Source organism: Staurois parvus, unplaced genomic scaffold (assembly GCF_062004578.1).
Source record: "Staurois parvus isolate SC_StPar_1 unplaced genomic scaffold, SC_StPar_1.0 ptg000136l, whole genome shotgun sequence".
In the NCBI taxonomy this organism is placed as follows: domain Eukaryota; kingdom Metazoa; phylum Chordata; class Amphibia; order Anura; family Ranidae; genus Staurois; species Staurois parvus.
In genome coordinates, this window is record NW_028317932.1 from 2,822,568 (window position 1) to 2,840,506 (window position 17,939).

Below are 17,939 nucleotides of genomic sequence, written 5' to 3' on the forward strand. Positions count from 1 at the left end.
GACAGTACATATACTCCACAAATGACAGTCTGAGGTATATGGTAAGAGGCATGGCAAGTTTTTTTAATTTGTAATTTTTTGTCAAAAAAAATTTTAATTTTCCAAAAAAGTTTAACATTTCGTCATACAGCACCATCATATGAATGGTGTGGCAGTGATCAGGGATACTGACTGGTGACATTATTTATATATATATATATATATATATATATATATATATATATTTATATATTAAAATTATTTATCCAATTTTCTTAAACATGTTTTTATTTTTTATTTTTTGCTACATACTTTCATCTGAGTAGTTCAGTGACACCGTACTACTCTGGGGGGTGTGATCAGGGATTTTTTTTTAACACTGTTACTGTTTATACAGTGTTGATCACTGTATCAGTAATAGTTTAACCACTTCCTGTCCGGACACTTTTACCCCCTTCCTGTCCAGGGCAATTTTCAGCTTTCAGCGCTATCACACTTTGAATGACAATTGCACGGTCATGCAACACTACCCATATGAATTTTTTACCTTTTTTTGAGACAGATAAAGCTTTATTTTGGTGGTATTTATTCACTACTGGGATTTTTATTTTTTTTGCTATGTAAATGAAAAAGTCCAAAAATTTTGAAAAAAAAGTGTTTTTCTTATAAAATTTTGCAAACAAATAATCTTTCATCATAAATCTTGGCCGAAATGTATTCCGTTATCTTTTTAGTAAAAAACAAAATAAGCCAAATTAGTTTATAACCAAAAAATTATAATTTTTAAACATTTTGTTTACATTTTTATATTATTTTTTTTTTTTTGTTTTTTTTTTTACATACTGTCACCCTAGCAGTACAGTGTCACCATGGTGACACTGTACTACTTGTGGGGGGTGATGAAGATTTTTATTTTTTTTTTTACAGTGATTGCTTTTACACCCATATAGGATGTAAAAGCAATCATTTCTCATTCTCTCCGACTGCATTCTTGCAGCCATTGAGAAATACTGAGTGAGCTGTGATTGGTCACAGCTTGTCACATGGTACAAGGCTGTTGTGAATAGCCTTGTACCATGTGACCTCTGTGATCATTCACAGTTTTCACACGTAGTAAGCAATGATGTCACAAGTGACATCTTGCTTACTACTTTGCATGTGATCACTGATTGGCCTATCAGTGATCGGGACCTCGTACAGAGGTCCCATCCGATGATCGGTGTTTAACTGTGTCCGGAAGACACAGCGGGCACCGTATCACGGTGCTGCGTGCTCCAAGGGAGCGTGCACAGCTAGAAATGGCAGGTGCCATTTATGAACAGCAACCCACCCCTGGAGTGCCACCGTCCTGCCGTTTATAAACAGCAGGTGGACAGCAAGTGGTTAAACTGTCATGAATGGGTTAACATTCATGAACAATTTTCTTCTGGTTGTGATCTGTGATTGGCTACAGCTATTCACAGGGTACAGGTTGCCAGGTACCATGTGATTCCTGTGGGCCAATCACAGATCACAACCATGAGCAAGCTGCTCATGAATGGAAATCCAGTCATGACAATTTGCTTACATTGTTATCATGTGATCACTATGACCAATCATAGCAATCATGATACTTGATCACCGGCAATTGTAATCCACTAAGTCCACTCTAAGGAGTGGCACGCTTTGCGCCCCTAATCCAAAACAGGCTAGATCACATACATGTACGTGATCCAGCCTGCTCATGCCACCCGCCTGCATTAAACGTACTGTGGGCGAGCAGGAACTAGTGAAAAATGTGACTTTAACCCCCTTAATGCCAGACATAAAACAAGTCTTATGGTTTTAAGGTTTTCAAATTTGGCATTTGTTAATAAAAATCTCATCAAAACTACTTGGTGTATTATATCTTTTTTTTTTCAGGAAACATTGGGTGTTTATTTGGTGGTAAATGGAAATAGATACTTTTTCATTATCTGAGCAAAACTAGCTTAAAATATTACAAAAAATATTGCTGAAATGCTAGCTGTATATTTCCGGTCATTACCATGACTGACCACCACAAACACCAACCCAAAATAAATTCTCCTACTGCGGACTAGTGAATTTTTTATTATTATTATACAGAATGTATATAGCGCCAACCATTTGTGCAGCACTTTACAAAATAAAGGTAGATAATACAGTTACAATACAATTTGGTACAAGAGGAAACAGAGGTCCCTGCTCGTTAGTGCTTACAATCTAATGCAGACCATAGATGGGTCAAAAACCGACCGTTAAAAAAAAAAAAAAAAAATAAAATAAAATATCGGTCATTCAATAGGCCAACGTTACCACCAATGGTAAAAAATTGACTGATTTTCAACCCGTCTACGGCCGGCATTTAATTACTTCTGTTCCTTGCAGAGATCTCCGCTATTATATTTGACATGAAAAAGTATTGCGGTTGCAACAATGTATCCATTTTGGATACAGAGGTTTTTATTCGGATACAAATAGATACATTGTTGCAACCGCAATACTTTTTCCATGTCAAATATAATAGCGGACTGGAATTCTTTTTCTTCTTGCAGGTCACGGCTCATGCGCAGATTTTTTTATCGGTAAAACAACTAGCCAATTTCCCCATCATTGCCGGGAAAATCGGCCGATTTTTTTTCAACTGTACCGATAAAAAAAAAAATATGTGCCAAAACCCTGAAAAACAGCCGACCAATTAACCCACTAACGGTGCGAAAATCAGCTGTTTTTTTTTTTCAGCCGAAAAATCGGCCGATTTTCAACCCGTCTATGGTCTGCATTAGAGGAAGGGTTAAGTGATGCAAAAGGCAATAGCTATGGGGGATGAGCTGATGGGGAAAGTAAAAAATGCAGTAGGGGAGATTTACTAAAGCTGGTTCACTCAGAATCTGGTGCACCTGTGCAAGGTAGCCAATCAGCTTCTAACCTCAGCTTGTACAATCACACTTTGCTAACAAAACCTGGAAGCCGATTGGTTTCTATGCAGACGCAAGCCTGATATTGCACTCTCCAGCTTTAGTAAATAAATCCCAGTGCATTAGTTAGACCCAGGATAGGTTACTTTAAAGAGAAGGGTTTTCAGGGATCGTCTAAAAGGTGGCTAGATTAGGAGATAGGCAGAAAGATTGGGGTAGAGAGTTCCATAGGATGGAAGAAGCTCAGGAGAAGTCCTGGAGTTGAGCATGGGAGGAGGAGACATGGGCACTAGAGAGCAGGAGATCTTGGGAGGACCAAAGAGCGGTTTGATTGATATTCTGAGACCAGGTTAGTGATGTAGATGGGGCAGAGTTGTGGATGGCTTTGTAAGCTGTTAGTGGGTGAGTGAAAGCCAGTGAAGCAGCAGAGAGCAGTACTAGACACTGAATGGTTGGTAAAATGGATGAGTCTGGCAGCAGCATTCATGATGGACTGGAGGGAGGATAGCCTATGTAAAGGTGATCCAATGAAGAAGGAGTTGCAGTAGTCGAGGTGAGAGATAACCAGGGAGAGAAACAGAAGCTTTGTGGTGTCATTGGTTAAAACGGGGTGTATTCTGGAGATGTTGCGGCGGTATGATTTGGACAGGAATTGGATGTGGGCCTGAAAGAATAGTTCAGAATCCAGGGTTACCCCTAGCACCCTGGCATGCAGGGATGGGTTGATAGTTGTGCTATTGATCTTGACAGAGAAATTAGGGGAAAAGGCACATTGGGGGGATGGTATGAGCTCAGTTTTGTATAGATTTAGTTTGAGGAAATGGTGTGACATCCAGCCTGATATGTCTGTTAGTAAATCAGTGATAGGTAAGGAAACTGATGGGGTAAGTTGAGTAGAGAGATAGATTTGTGTCTCATCAGCAAAGAAATGGTATTGGAAACCATGGGAAGCTATCAGCTGACCCAAGGAAGAGTCGTAGATGGAGAATAGGAGAGGTCCAAGGACAGAACCTTGGGGGACCCCGACAATAAGAGGAGTAGGAGAGGAGGAAGTAGAGTTGTGACACTGAAGGTGCAGTGAAATAGGCAAGATTCCAACCAATGGGGAGTACAGTCATGGAGGTCAAGTAAATAGAGTTTTTGAGGAGGAGGGGGTGGTCAACTATATCAAAGGCAGCAAAGAGATCCAAGAATAACCGTAGGGAATAGCGACCATTAGTTTTAGTAAGTCATTGTGAGTTTCTGTGGAGTGTTGTGGGCGAAATCCAGACTGAAGGGGATCAAGAAGGTTATTCTCAATGAGGTGGCAGCTCAGCCAGTTGTAGACTAGATGTTCAAGGAGTTTGGAGGCAAAAGGGAGTAAGGAGATGGGTCTTGGGTTGCTAAGATTGGTGTGGTCCATTGAGGCCTTTTACATATGGGGATGACTAGTGCATGTTTTGAAGGGTTGGGGAAGATGCCACTAAAAAGGTAGAGATCAAAGATATGAGCTAAAGCGGAACTCCACCCAAAAGGGGAAGTTCTGCGTTAAGACTTTGTCCCCCGCTCCCCATTAAGGATTGGCACCTTTGGGGAGCGGGTACCCGAATTTGACAGGTACCCGCTCCCACTTCCTACCCACCCTCCCTGTAGTCTTCTGGGACACGGGACAGGTCCCAGAAGACTACGGGGCCATTCACAAAGCGCAGCGCTTCTTGTGCATGCGTAGTGGGCTGTTTGGAGTGGAGACACGAGTTGTATTTTTGGAGGACAGATTTATATTGGTCGAAGTCTTGCTGGGTCTTAGGCTGGCCACACATTATAAAATTTGAGATTTTTGGTTTAGATTCACCAAAAACCATATAATAGGTCAAACCTAAACAATACTTTCAATTGTATCCAGTTAGGCAGGATCTTGCACTACATAGTTGAAGGTAAATCTAAAAGAAATTGGGCAGAAAATTGGATAGTGTATGGCCAGTCTTAGTCTTACGCCATAAACGCTCCAGAGCACGGCTACGTTTTTTGAGTCATCTGGTATTGTCTGCTTGCCAGGGCTGTAGCAGTCAGGGCCCAATGCTGTGTGTAGTGAGGGGGCCAATGTGTCCACGGTGGATGACAGAGAACTGTTGTAGACAGACGTGGCCAGGTTGGGGCAGAGACAATCTGTTGCCGAAAAACGAGAAGGGTTAAGACGGTGAAGGTTTCTATGGGTAATTGTTCGGTAGTTAGAAGACAAGGAGTGACATTAACAAGGGAGTGATTAGAGAGGAAAAGGAAAGTTCCCCTTTACATCACGGTCCTTAGAGTCCCCCCTTGCACTGTAAAGGAGAACCCTGCAGACTCTGATGTAAGGGGGAACACTATGCTGGATTATATTAACCTGACTGAATATATTTTTTGCCTTTTGGTATACCTAAAAAACATTGCTAGTCACACTACTCACATTTGTGTAGCTTAAAGTGGTTGTAGATTCTTACAAATATCCAGTGAAGTGACTAATCTCAGGTGATACACAGATGAAAAATCCTTCTACACAAGTTGTACTGGTTTATCTCTTCATCCATTCAAAGTGCAGAATTTATAAGCTTGTCTGAGAGTTCAGAAAAAAAGGGGCGGAGAGCTTATATTACACTCTGCAGAGCTCAGCGAGCTCTGAGAGCTGATTGGAGGGAAGAGACACACCCCCCCCCCCCCTTCACACAGCTCACAGGAACAGAGCTGAGGCTGTCAATCTGCCGGAGGTCCCTCCACTGTCACCATTTTTCTTTTGGTGTCAATAGAACTTGTCAGAAGTGATTCATAATGATAGCAGAGGAACAAGACAGCAGACAGAATTGACACTCACCAGTCACACTGCTGCAATTTAAAAATGCGCAATTTGTGTTCAATTTCAGCAAGATTTCTGCAGACTTTATTGCAAATGGAGATTTTCAATGGTTTCTTGCAATTTTCAGTGCAATTTCCATTATATTCTATGTATGTGAAATCGCAACAACACTGCAGAAAAAGTAATGCAAGAACTATGTTAGAAATTGTGCTGCAGCAAATCTCACATTAAGACACGGACATTCACTAGATGTGATTTCATTTCCCAAATTGCACCTGAAATCGCAGCGGTATGACCGGGCACTTAGCACTCTGGACAGAGATGAGTACACACTATAGAGGGATATGCTTGGTTCATACTTCACATCGGAGGATTGCAGCCACTTTAAACAATGAGATTTGTGCTGAGAACATTTTATCTAATATTTGGAGGTGTCAGTAATCTGCCCACCCAGCATAGAGATCTATTAGTCCCCACACCCACAGGTCACAGTGGACACAGCGGCTCTGCCTGTGCAGACATGTGTCCCCCTAGACTAGCATGTGATTGGACGCAGACATGTGCAATTTCAGGTGCAATTTGGGAATTTAAATCACATCTAGTGAATGTCGGTGTCTTAATGTGAGATTTTCTGCAGCACAATTTCTAATGTAGTTCTTGCATTACTTTTTCTGGGCAGCACAGTGGCTAAATGGTTAGCACATCCGCCTGGCAGTACTCGGGTTGTTGGTTCAAATCCCAACCATGGTACCACCTGCCTGGAGTTTGCATGTTCTCCCTGTGCCTGTGTGGGTTTCCTCCGGGTTCCTCCCACACTCCAAAGACATGCTAGTAGGTGAATTGGATCCTGTCTAAATTGTCCCTAGTGTGTGTATGTATGAATGTACGTTAGGGAAATTAGATTGTACGCCCCTTGAGGGTTAGGGACTGATGTGAATGTACAATATATATATGTAAATTGACAGTGCTATATAAGTACCTGAAATAAATAAAACTTTATGGAATATGTTTGGATGAAGAAAAAAAAAAAAGGGATGTTGAAAGTGTATTTTTTTTTTTGAACGCACCTAAATTGCAGGAATTACGCACAGGTGTGAACAGGGCTGAACGTTCCCTGGTCATGAGCCCCTAGAGAGCCGACTAGCTGTGATGGATCTCCAGCATGCTCACAGTGAAGGTGTAGATGTGATCAGGCTGCTCCCACGTGTGTGCTCCGCTCTCCATGTGTCCGGTGGTAGTGCCCCCTCCCTCCCCGATCTCTCCATGTCCCCCGAGCCCGGCTCTCCTCCGTCCGCTCCCGTTACTCTCTCCGGCAGACTGTCTACCAGTGAGCCGCCCCCCCCCTTCCCTTTACTACTCTGCTGACGGGCACCCCGGCCGACCAATCACAAAGCAGGAATGTCGGCTGGCCCCGCCCCGCCCTTTTCCCATGCCTGGGGGGCCGCTCCCTCCCTCTCTTTGTATCAGACATCCGGGTTCCCCTCCCGGCTGCTCTCGGCTCTCTCTCGGATTTTCGGAGCCATATTGGAGTGAGTTGAGGGTGTCGGGGGTGTCCGGTGATCGCCAGCCCCCCGCCCCCCCCGGCGGATGTGTCACATTGAAGTTTGGGCTCTTCTGTGTCTCCTCCCCCCCCCCCCCGCTCTAATCTTCTTGCTGCAGAAGGTGGAGTTCAGGCGGGGGGAGTCCTCACTACACTGACTGCTGTGTGATCGGCTGCTGGGCTCCACATTACACATCTCATCCCACCGATCCCACCGTACACCCCCCCCCCGGGACACCACTGACCCCCCACCAGCACCACGCCCCCCTCCGGTGTGAAGGAATTATCTCTGTCCATGGGATTGTAGGACATCGTCTTGTATGGGCTCTGAGATCCGACCACAACATGGGGGCTCTGGGACTGACTTGGACACTTCTTCTGGCAACTTTCTGTGCAGGTAAGAGGCCCGATCCCTACACCCGATCACCGTGTCCGATCCCTACACCCGATCACCGTGTCCGATCCCCACACCCTCTGCCCGATCCCTCTGTCACAGCCACCCTGGATCTCTCCTCCGAGCTCCTCCGCAACTTTCTGTTTATTTCCAGCTCAGCTCGCAGCTCTTTGTACATTGCACGTGTCAGCCATCTCCTCCGATCATCCACACACGAGGACATGGGGGGTCTTCACCATCCCCCCCACTGGAGAATCTCTGAAGGAGAGGCATTCACTGCTAGATCTTTGGAGAAGAGACCACCCCCACTGGTGGGTCAGATCTCGGAAGCAGAACCCCCCACTGCTGGCCTTTAAAGAAGGGATCCCACTGGTGACCCTCTGAAGGAGAGACCCCCACTGGAGGATCAGATCTCAGAAGAGACCCCCCCACTGGTGGGCCTCTGAAAGAGAGACCCCCCCCCCCACTGGTGGATCAGATCTCAGGAGAAGAGACCCCCCCCCACTGGTGGACCTCTGAAAAAGAGACCCCCGACTGGTGGATCAGATCTCTGGAGAAGAGACTTCCACTGGTGGATCTTTGGAGAAGAGACCCCCATTGGTTGTCTCTAATGAAGAGATCCCCACTGGTGGGTCAGATCTCGGAAGAAGAGGCCCCCACTGGAGGATTAGATCTCTGGAGAAGAGACTCCCACTGGTGGATCTTTGGAGAAGAGACCCCCATTGGTTGTCTCTAAAGAAGAGATTCCCACTGATGGACCACTAAAGAAGAGACATCTCTGAAGGATTGGATCTCTGGAGAACAGACCCTCCACTGCTGGAGTTTTGGAGAAGAGACCCTCCACCAGCAGATCTCTACAGAAGAGACCCCCACTGGTTGTCTCTGAAAAAGAGACCCCATTGGTGGATCAGATCTCAGGAGACGAGAACCCCCACTAGTTGATCTGAAAAAGTGATCCCCACTGGAGGATCAGATCATGGGAGAAGAGACCCCCACTAGTTGACCTTTAAAGAAGAGACCCCACCACTGGTGGACCTCTGAAGAATAGACCCCTCCCTCACTGGTGGATCACATCGTAAGAGAAAAGACCTCCACTGGAGGGCTCTAAAGAAGAGATCCCCCACTGGAGTGTCAGATCTCTGGAGAGGAGACCTCCACTGGTGGACCTGTGAAGAAGGCACTCCCACTAGTAGATCTTTGTAGAAGAGACCCTCCAGTGGTGGATCAAACCCCCCCACACACAAAATCTCCCTTTCCTCCACTGATGGACATCTGGAGGAGATCCCCCCATCCCCAACTGGTGGAAGTGACAGGTTTCCTGTGATCTGGCCCCCTCTCTGCTGGGCACCCTAGGCTGGGACTTTGATGGAGGTTGCTGTGGTTGTGTATTTTAGGCCGGCCATGCCGTGTCCGCTGGTGATGAAGTGTTGTGATGCTCCCCAGGGCTTTTGCTATTTTTATGAGATGAATCATTTTGGCTTTGATTTGTGACTGGTGGCGTGTACTACATTGTAGTAAAATAAGCTTTCCCCTCCCACAACACACACAGCCTCCGCTGCTTTGGTTGGAGGTTCTGCTGCAGGTTTCTCATTCTGCACATTGATCAATTGATCCCAGCATGCAGAGGGCATCATGGTAAAGCTTGCGGTGATGAACAGTTCCATATATATATATATTAATATATTATACACCTGTATGTTTGTAGATGACACATTGTGCATGTTTATACCCCTGAGCAATTGCAGCATTGTCTGCTGATCGCCATGCCACCATACATGAGCTCATTGATGGGTGGTGTGCCCTCGGACAACACACGTGTGTGTGGCATGCCTATGTAGAAGTGCTGTGCAATGTACGGATCCTGTGCTGTATCACGTTTTCAGGGTCTCCAGTCGCTCTGGCTGACATTTGTAGCTGTAGTGCTTTGGCTGTCCTTATTAAACCTCACATAACCCCTGTAGTATACGCTTGTATTGTAGCGTTGCTGGAAACACGAGGATTCTGACTGCAAATAAAGCCTGAGAAAATGGCAGGGATTTGGTGGTGACACTGCACACACGGCTTAATACACAAATAACGTGTGTGCGTGTCATGCGATTGTATAGATTTGTGTATACACATTGCAAGGCATGAGCAGACTACCCCCTCCCCTCCAAAGTGGCTAATGCAATTTCTGCAGACCCTAGACTGGTCCTGGGCTGCCAGAGGGGTGGGGGATTGCTTCCACCTTGTTAATGATGAATGGGGGGAAGGGGAGGTATAGTAGAATAGAAAACTGATCGCTCCAGTGTTTGGCAAACAATCAGGAACCTCTCTCCTTCTGAAGCTAACCATGTCCTTATGTGACAGCGGCTGGGTAGCCTTCCCTGCTTCATAGAGCTGCAAGACATTGCCCCAGTGATGGGGGGGTGGGGGGTGGTAGGATAGGAATCACATCAAAAATAAAACCCCCCCCTTTTTTTTGGGCAGGGCATGCAAAGGGTTAAGTATGCAAAATCCATACATTTAATTTTCCGATATTTTGTGCACCATTTTGTGTTTTCACGTCATCTGTTTTGCTAGCTGCTCTGCTGTCATTATGTGCACTGCATGCCTGCCAGTCTCCATGCATGTGTTGAAGGGCATCGTGTGCCCACCCACGCCCCAAAATTTGGGGGATTTTAGAACTGTTAGTGTATGTAAATGAACTGGCCGCTTGGGGTACGTGCTGGTGTTCTCTATGATGGAGGGGTGTGTTTTTTTTTATCTTTCTTTCTTTTATTTTGGTGTTTCCTTTTTTTTTTTTTTTTTGTTTCGGAATGTGGCAGTCTAGCTGAAGTCTATGAAGCGGCATGCTCCATCCACCATCCCTGTGCTGCCTCTCTCGCTCTCTGTTTTCTTTGTTCAGGGCTCTCATTAAAAATGCAGTGCCAGTGTTTATAACACACACACAACCTGGCACTGTCAGGATTCTCATTTTCACGTGAAACCCCCAAGAGATGGGGCAGCTGAACAAATGTGGCGGACACAAAAACAGGCAATATTTTGCTTTCATTTATCATCCTCCGTTATTGTGCAGTCAATACTGGTTTAAAGTTTTCAAAGAAATTGAGCTGATGATGCAAGATATGTTTAGGCTTACATGCTTGGCTCATATAGGATTGTGAGCTAGACTGGAAACAAATTGCAGTTTATTTTTTTAAATTGTGATTGGGTGACCAATGGAAGGGGGGAATGGGAAGGTTGGATCCTAAATTGTATTTGGAATGTTTCTTTGCTGGCATGGCCAATGTGAAGGAGATATGTGAAGGGTGGTGCATATAATGGTTTTTGGAGGGATTCTGTACTGGCATGGCCAATGTGAAGGAGATATGGGAAGGGTGGTGCATATAATGGTTTTTGGAGGGATTCTGTACTGGCATGGCCAATGTGAAGGAGATATGGGAAGGGTGGTAAATATAATGGTTTTTGGAGGGATTCTGTACTGGCATGGCCAATGTGAAGGAGATATGGGAAGGGTGGTGCATATAATGGTTTTTGGAGGGATTCTGTACTAGCATGGCCAATGTGAATGAGATATGGGAAGGGTGGTGCATATAATGGGTTTTGGAGGGATTCTGTACTAGCATGGCCAATGTGAAGGAGATATGGGAAGGGTGGTGCATTTAATGGTTTTTGGAGGGATTCTATACTGGCATGGCCAATGTGAAGGAGATATTGGAAGGGTGGTGCATATAATGGTTTTTGGAGGGATTCTATACTCTGGATGGGTGGATCATATAATGGTTTTTGGAGGAATTCTATATTGCATGGCCAGTGTAAAGGTGGTACCAGATGGGCGGATCATATAATTATTTTTTGGAGGAATTATATATAGTCATGTCCAATGTAAAGGTGGTACGGGATGGGTGGATCATATAATGTTTTTTGGAGGGATTCTATACTGACATGACCAATGTAAAGGAGGTACGGGATGGGTGGATCATATAATGGTTTTTAGAGGGATTCTATACTGGCATGACCAATGAAAAGGAGGTACGGGATGGGTGGTGCATATAATTTTTTTGGAGGAATTCTATACTGGCATGGCCAATGTAAAGGTGGTACGAGATGGGTGGATCATACAATGGTTTTTGGAGGAATTCTATATTGGCATGGCCAATGTAAAGGTGGTTACGGGAAGGATGGTGCACATAATGATTTTTGGAGAAATTCTATACTGGCATGGACAGTGTAAACAAGGTATGAGATAGGTGGATCTTATAATGGTTTTTGGAGGGTTTCTATACTGGCATGGCCAATGTAAAGGAGGTTACAGGAAGGGTGGATCATATAATGTTTTTGAAGTTTCTCTATACTGACATGGCCAATGTAACAGGAGATACAGGAAGGATGTATAGTCTACTGTTTAGGTGTTACTATTCTGGCTTTACCAATATAAAGAGGTGTGGGATGGGTGGATCATGAACTGTTGTAATGTTTCTGTACTGGGATGGCCAATGTATAGGAGGCATGGGAAAGGTGGGTAAGGAATAGTTTTTGGAGTGATTCTATAGTGGTATGGTTGCTGAATGTAGAAATTTCTACCTTTTTGTGTTCTCGCTTCCTTCAAGTAGGAAGGACAGGCGAAGCTGTATGATAGATCTTTGTATTGGCTATGAATTACACATTTGCCTTCTGTGGTGCTGTTCAAGCTTCTTGACATTGCTGTAAATTGGTTTTCCACTGTGAATCCCGCTAGTCCTTCTCTGCAGGATTTTCAAACTTCAAGAGTGACATAATCTGATTGTAGACCCTTCGCAAAGACATGTATGTGTAGTTTTCACATATACGGCATGACTTGTGTAGAAGAACTGTACAATGTTCTCTTTCCACAGGTCATGTATTTTCAGCTTTGTCTCAGTAAAATAAGTGAATCAATAAAGTATAACATCAGCATCTTGTGCCTGTGAGTGTGTGTAGTGGGCATGGGATTAGTTTCGTAGCATCTTTCTAAATTGATCTTGGAATGTCATATGCTTCTTTACTTAGAATTTCTTTATATAGTATCGAAACTTCGGGATAACGTCAAGAACTCAAATACAAAGAAGACTTGTCCTCATGAGGTTGTACTACAGAATTCTGTGGGCCTCGTATAAAGTTTTAAAAAATGTGTGTAGTATAAACTAATAGTTTTGAAAAAAATATATTATAAGTAATAAAAACACAAAACATGATGGTGAAGTGACTATTGTTGAGTTGACCACCTTGTCCATGGAGTTCTCGAAGTAGTATAATGAATTAGACGGTGATTCAGTCCAACAACTATAACAGAAATATCACAATTACATTGACTAACCTTTTTAATTTTTGGTATCCCCATGCCTCACAATAATGTAGACGCAAAAAAAAGGTAGGAAGGACTCCTCAGCATGGCACAGCTTTAAATGGGGGGGGGGATGGTAAGAAGCTCTTCTTCCACAGGCTTCCAATGTTCTTAAAGGGACAGTGTCACCATTTTAAGAAGTTGAAGATCTAAGCGCAGAATAGTAAAATCCATCCTGCTTGCAATAATAAAATACAAAATGTGAATAAAAACCCATTATTAATCCAAAATACAATTTTTAAAAAAAAAATCATTGTACCTGCAATTTTTTTTAAATCGAAGCTATGTTCTGCCTTTATCTATTCACCTTATCTCATTGTTTACTGTATATATTTGCCAACATGATCAAATGCTGATACAGTTTTCTTTTGTCTGTACATATTAGAACAAGTTCTGGATTTCATTATTCAGTACAAAATATGATTACTTAGTAACCAAAAATAACAAGCACTTGATCAGCGATGTTGTATTTTAGGTAATGGGCACGTTTGTCTATTATTAGCAGACAAGTTTTATTGGGTTTCTTTTTTTGTAAGCAGTGAAGGAACGGGGCTGTGAATCATTATGTTTACACACACTTGGATCGTGGAGGCTGCTGATGTCACAGTCTGGTTCACGTGCATCTTCCAATCCCAGGGATAGTAGAGATGAAGTGTCTTCATATCACTAACCATGGAGCGTGCTTAGGTGCTGGATGGTAAACAAGCTCTGGCTGTGTTCAGCCTGTGTTCTATTGAACCCATGTGCTTTCTGAGGCTGCTGTGCAATGTGCAGCCAAACTTCTTTATTATTAGGAGGTTTTGGTTTAGCTGTTTTGTGTTGTGCTTTTCATATTCTTCCAGTGTATTTTGCTTCCTAGCTGTAGAATATTTGGCCTGCTGCTGTTCTGATATTAAATCTTTTCAATTTCAAAGATTCACACTTTGAGTAACAACAGTTCAAGAAAAAGTTTAACATTAACATATTTTTTTTATTTTCCATAATCAATTTTTATTATTGCAAGTAACTTACATATGCAAAATCATCATTAGAGCCAATATCGTAATCATCAACGATAGAAAACACACAATAAAGGATTATTTATCCCCCCCCCCCCCGTCAAGACCAACAACACCACCATCAGTCCCTCCCCTCACGCCAGGGTACTAGGTGTCATCCTAGACTCCAATCTGTCCTTCCAGCCCCAGGTCCAATCGCTGACAAACTCATGTAGACTCCACCTCTGCAACATCTCCAAGATACGTCCGTTCCTAACCCCGGAAACCACCAAGCAACGCATTCACTCCCTCATTATATCACGATCCGACTACTGTAACTCCCTCCTCATCGGCTTACCCCACCGCAGGCTATCCCCGCTTCAATCTATCTTGAATGCTGCGGCCAGACTCATCCACCTTACTAACTGCTCTGTATCCGCCACCCCTCTTTGCCAATCCCTCCACTGGCTTCCCATTGCCCAACTGATAAAATTCAAAATGCTAACATTGACGTATAAAGCTGTTCATAATACTGCCCCAAACTACATCACCAATCAGGTATCTAAATACCACCCAAAACGTACTCTCCGCTCCTCACAAGACCTCCTACTCTCTAGTTCCCTGGTCTCCTCCTCCCATGCCCGTCTCCAGGACTTCTCCAGGGTTTCCCCCATCCTCTGCAACTCCCTACCCCTATCCATCAGACTATCACCTACTCTCCTCACCTTTAGGCACAATCTGAAAACCTATCTCTTCAGGGAAGCCTACCCCGCCCTCAGCTAATTACTGAACTCCTCCTCTCTTCCTACCACTCCATCCCCCACAGCTATTTCCTCTTGTACCACTATCCCCTCCCTCCTAGATTGTAAGCTCCAAGGAGCAGGGCCCTCGAACCCCTCGTGTATTGAATTGTATTGTTACTGTACTGTCTCATGTATTGTCTCCCATTATTATGTACAGCGCTGAGCAAACTGTTGCCGCTATATAAATCCTGTATAATAATAATAATAAAAATAAAGGATAATTGGAGCAATAACAAACCATATTAGAATAGAAAAGATCATTGCCTCATAAGTCACCCTTCCTTTTTTTTTGTTTTGTTTTTTTTTTTTGTTCTGGACTTTAATAAATGTGAAGATTTATGACCACCAGCAGGCTAATGTCCGCTGACATCACAGAGCCGGTCCATACTCTGGGAGGATCCCGACAACAATGTCTGAATCAGCCAAGATGCCTAATCGGCAGCTGGCTTGGCATCTTAGTGTGCTTTTGAGAGCCTGAGCCAGCCGCTCCCGCCCCCTCCCCTGCCTGGCACTTAAGTGAGCATGGGAGAGGCAGAGCAGAGAGGGATAACTGACAGTCACTGCTCTCTACTCAGAGCAGACCAAGAACTGAGAAACATCTTTAAGATAGCTGACAGCATAACCTGCAGTCTTTTGGTACTTTTTGGTTTTGGGATATGTCACTGTAGCATCACCCAACCGACCCGCAAGCCTGTTTCCACTTGATGATGCTCCGAGCCATAGAGAAGTTTTTTAGGCATCAAGCATTGTACTGTGGGATTTTGGGTGTCTTTTTTTTTTTTTTTTCCATTTTTAGGAAGGGAAGATACTGTAGAGGAAGACTCAGAGCAGCATTGCTCAGACAGACACAACGTAACTACGAGCTTACTTCAATTTCAATGTATCTTTTTTCTAAATGTTTCTGCTTTTAGCGGCAACTCCCGTAAACTCATTTTCATGTTTGTTCATTATATGGACACCCTTCTCTAGTCTCTTAAACTTTTCTAGGCCGAACTACAGCAACAGAACCCCCCCCCCCCTTTTTGGCGGTGCTTACCTCTTCAGCGGTTTTACGCGTGAACCTGGTCGCAAGCAGTTAAAATCAAGTGATAGGTTGCCTGCACCTTTACATGGCATGTAACCATACTACAAGAGCAAATTAAACACTTTTGGAGTTTATGGAATGTTGGTGCATAGGTGCAATCATCTAGACCACAGGTGTCAAACTGGCAGCCCTCCAGTTGTTGCAAAACTACAAGTCCCATCATGCCTCTGCCTTTGGAAGTCATGCTTGTAACTTTCAATCTTGCAATGTCTCATGGGGCTTGTAGTTTGGCAACAGCTGGAGGGCCTCCAGTTTGACACCCCTGGTCTAGACACTAAATTTGTGCAAGCCAGGGTGTAGACAGTGAGGGAGGGCATCACCATGGAAGATGTAAATATAGTATCTATAAGGGGGTATGGTTCAACTTTAGGTACTGTATAGGGCTGGGGGGTATATAATTCATTAACATGTCCTGTTAAAGTAAACCTATTGTACACTTAGACAAATGGTTACCTTCAGTGGCTGCAGTATGCTACAATGGGCTTTATATCCTGGGGTACAGGCAACTAAATCTATATGTCAATTTTAATTTCTCAGTATGTCTCTATCCCTTGTGCACCTCAAGCTCCACTATTTTATTATTATTATACAGGATTTATATAGCGCCAACAGTTTGCTCAGCGCTGTACATTATAATGGGAGACAATACACGAGACAGTACAGTAACAATACGATTCAATACACGAGGGGTTCGAGGGCCCTGATCCTTGGAGCTTACAATCTATTTGATCAGTAAGTCACTGCCCCACAAAACCCATGACCACTAAAAAAAATCCAATTCCAAAACCTGATACTTATCTTCCAAAAATAATATTGTGGAGGGGATCTGCAGGCTGTCTATAGATTGTCATTTGATCAGGGCCAATTTACATGCAGGTATGCAACAATAGACATGTCTGTACAGGCACAATCATCTAATTGCCCTCCAGCTACTCAACTGTCAGAGTGCTCCATAAACAAGAACATTCAGCTTGGCTGAGGTTTCCTAGTTGTAAGTGAAGAGGGGTAGTGTGGAGGGAAGGGCAGGTTAAGGCTCCATGTACACAATTAGAGTTTAGGAGCTGCCGAGTTTAGGCGGGGTTAAACCTCCCTCTCTTGAACGCGGAAGAATCGCGTTTAGGATAGGAACGTTTCGAACGTGGGAAAATACAGAATCTCGGAACCGTGGCCTGCGGTCAGGGTAGGCTCGTGTACATGGAGCCTAAAGTTGCTTGTGCCACTTATTTTAGTGGGGAGCATTTGTGATCAAGACAGTTTTTTTTAACTGGCTAGCCAGCTTCTCCCTGCATCCATACAGGACATCATTGAAAACCTCCTCAGCTTTACAAGTTGAAAGCAGTGTTAAACCCAAAAGCAAACACATTATATTGCAACTTACCAATTCCTAGATTTGACGGCTGCATTAGTTTCCTTTCTTTCTGTTGTTTTCATTTGGTGAACCAGCCAGCAAATCTGTTGTTTTTCAAAAACACAAGCTCTCCAGTAGAATGTATCAGTTTACATGGATAAGACAAACCAAGGGTGATTGAACTGTAAATGGGAAAAAAATCTGCTGCAACTGATTATAACGTGTGAGCTAGAGTTTAGCTTCCATTAGTGTTCTAGTGTTAGTGTATCTAAATCTGCTAATACATTTAAACCCCCCCCCCCCCCCCAAGACTGGCAATGGTGCTACCTGCTGTGCCTTTCTCATTCCTCCAGTGCTGTGTCCTACTAATACAGAAAGTGTGTCACTGACCAGAGCACCAGGTGAAAATAGATGGGAAAAATCCAAGGAAAAGAAAACTAATGCAGCTACCTCGTCTAGTGGTTTGTAAGCAGCCATATGTTACATTTTTGGGTTTAATGCCACTTGAAGTTAGGATATTTTCTGGGCTTACAGACAGGATGCTAATTGTGGGTAGAAAAATGTTGGTCTGTTGCTGAAAAGGCTCCTGTACCTTCACTACAAGCCTTTAAAAATTCTTCTTTTATCTATAAATGTTGTTTAAAGCTAAATACCTCCCAAAAAAGAAAATTCTTCTTAAAATTTGAAATGCATGGAGCACACAAAGCTTAAAGTGGTTGTAAAGGTAGAAAGTTTTTTACCTT

General features: G+C 43.7%; 1 protein-coding gene across 1 annotated transcript in view; it reads left to right on the forward strand.

Annotated features, from left to right (window-relative positions):
* Positions 1–7,215: 7,215 nt before the first annotated feature.
* ACVR2B (activin A receptor type 2B) overlaps positions 7,216–17,939 on the forward strand; it is a 276,193-nt gene continuing 265,469 nt past the window's right edge. The window contains exon 1 of the mRNA XM_089673123.1: positions 7,216–7,643. Coding sequence (XP_089529249.1) covers positions 7,592–7,643 — 52 coding nt within the window. The 5' untranslated portion in view covers positions 7,216–7,591. The remainder of the gene's footprint in view (positions 7,644–17,939) is intronic.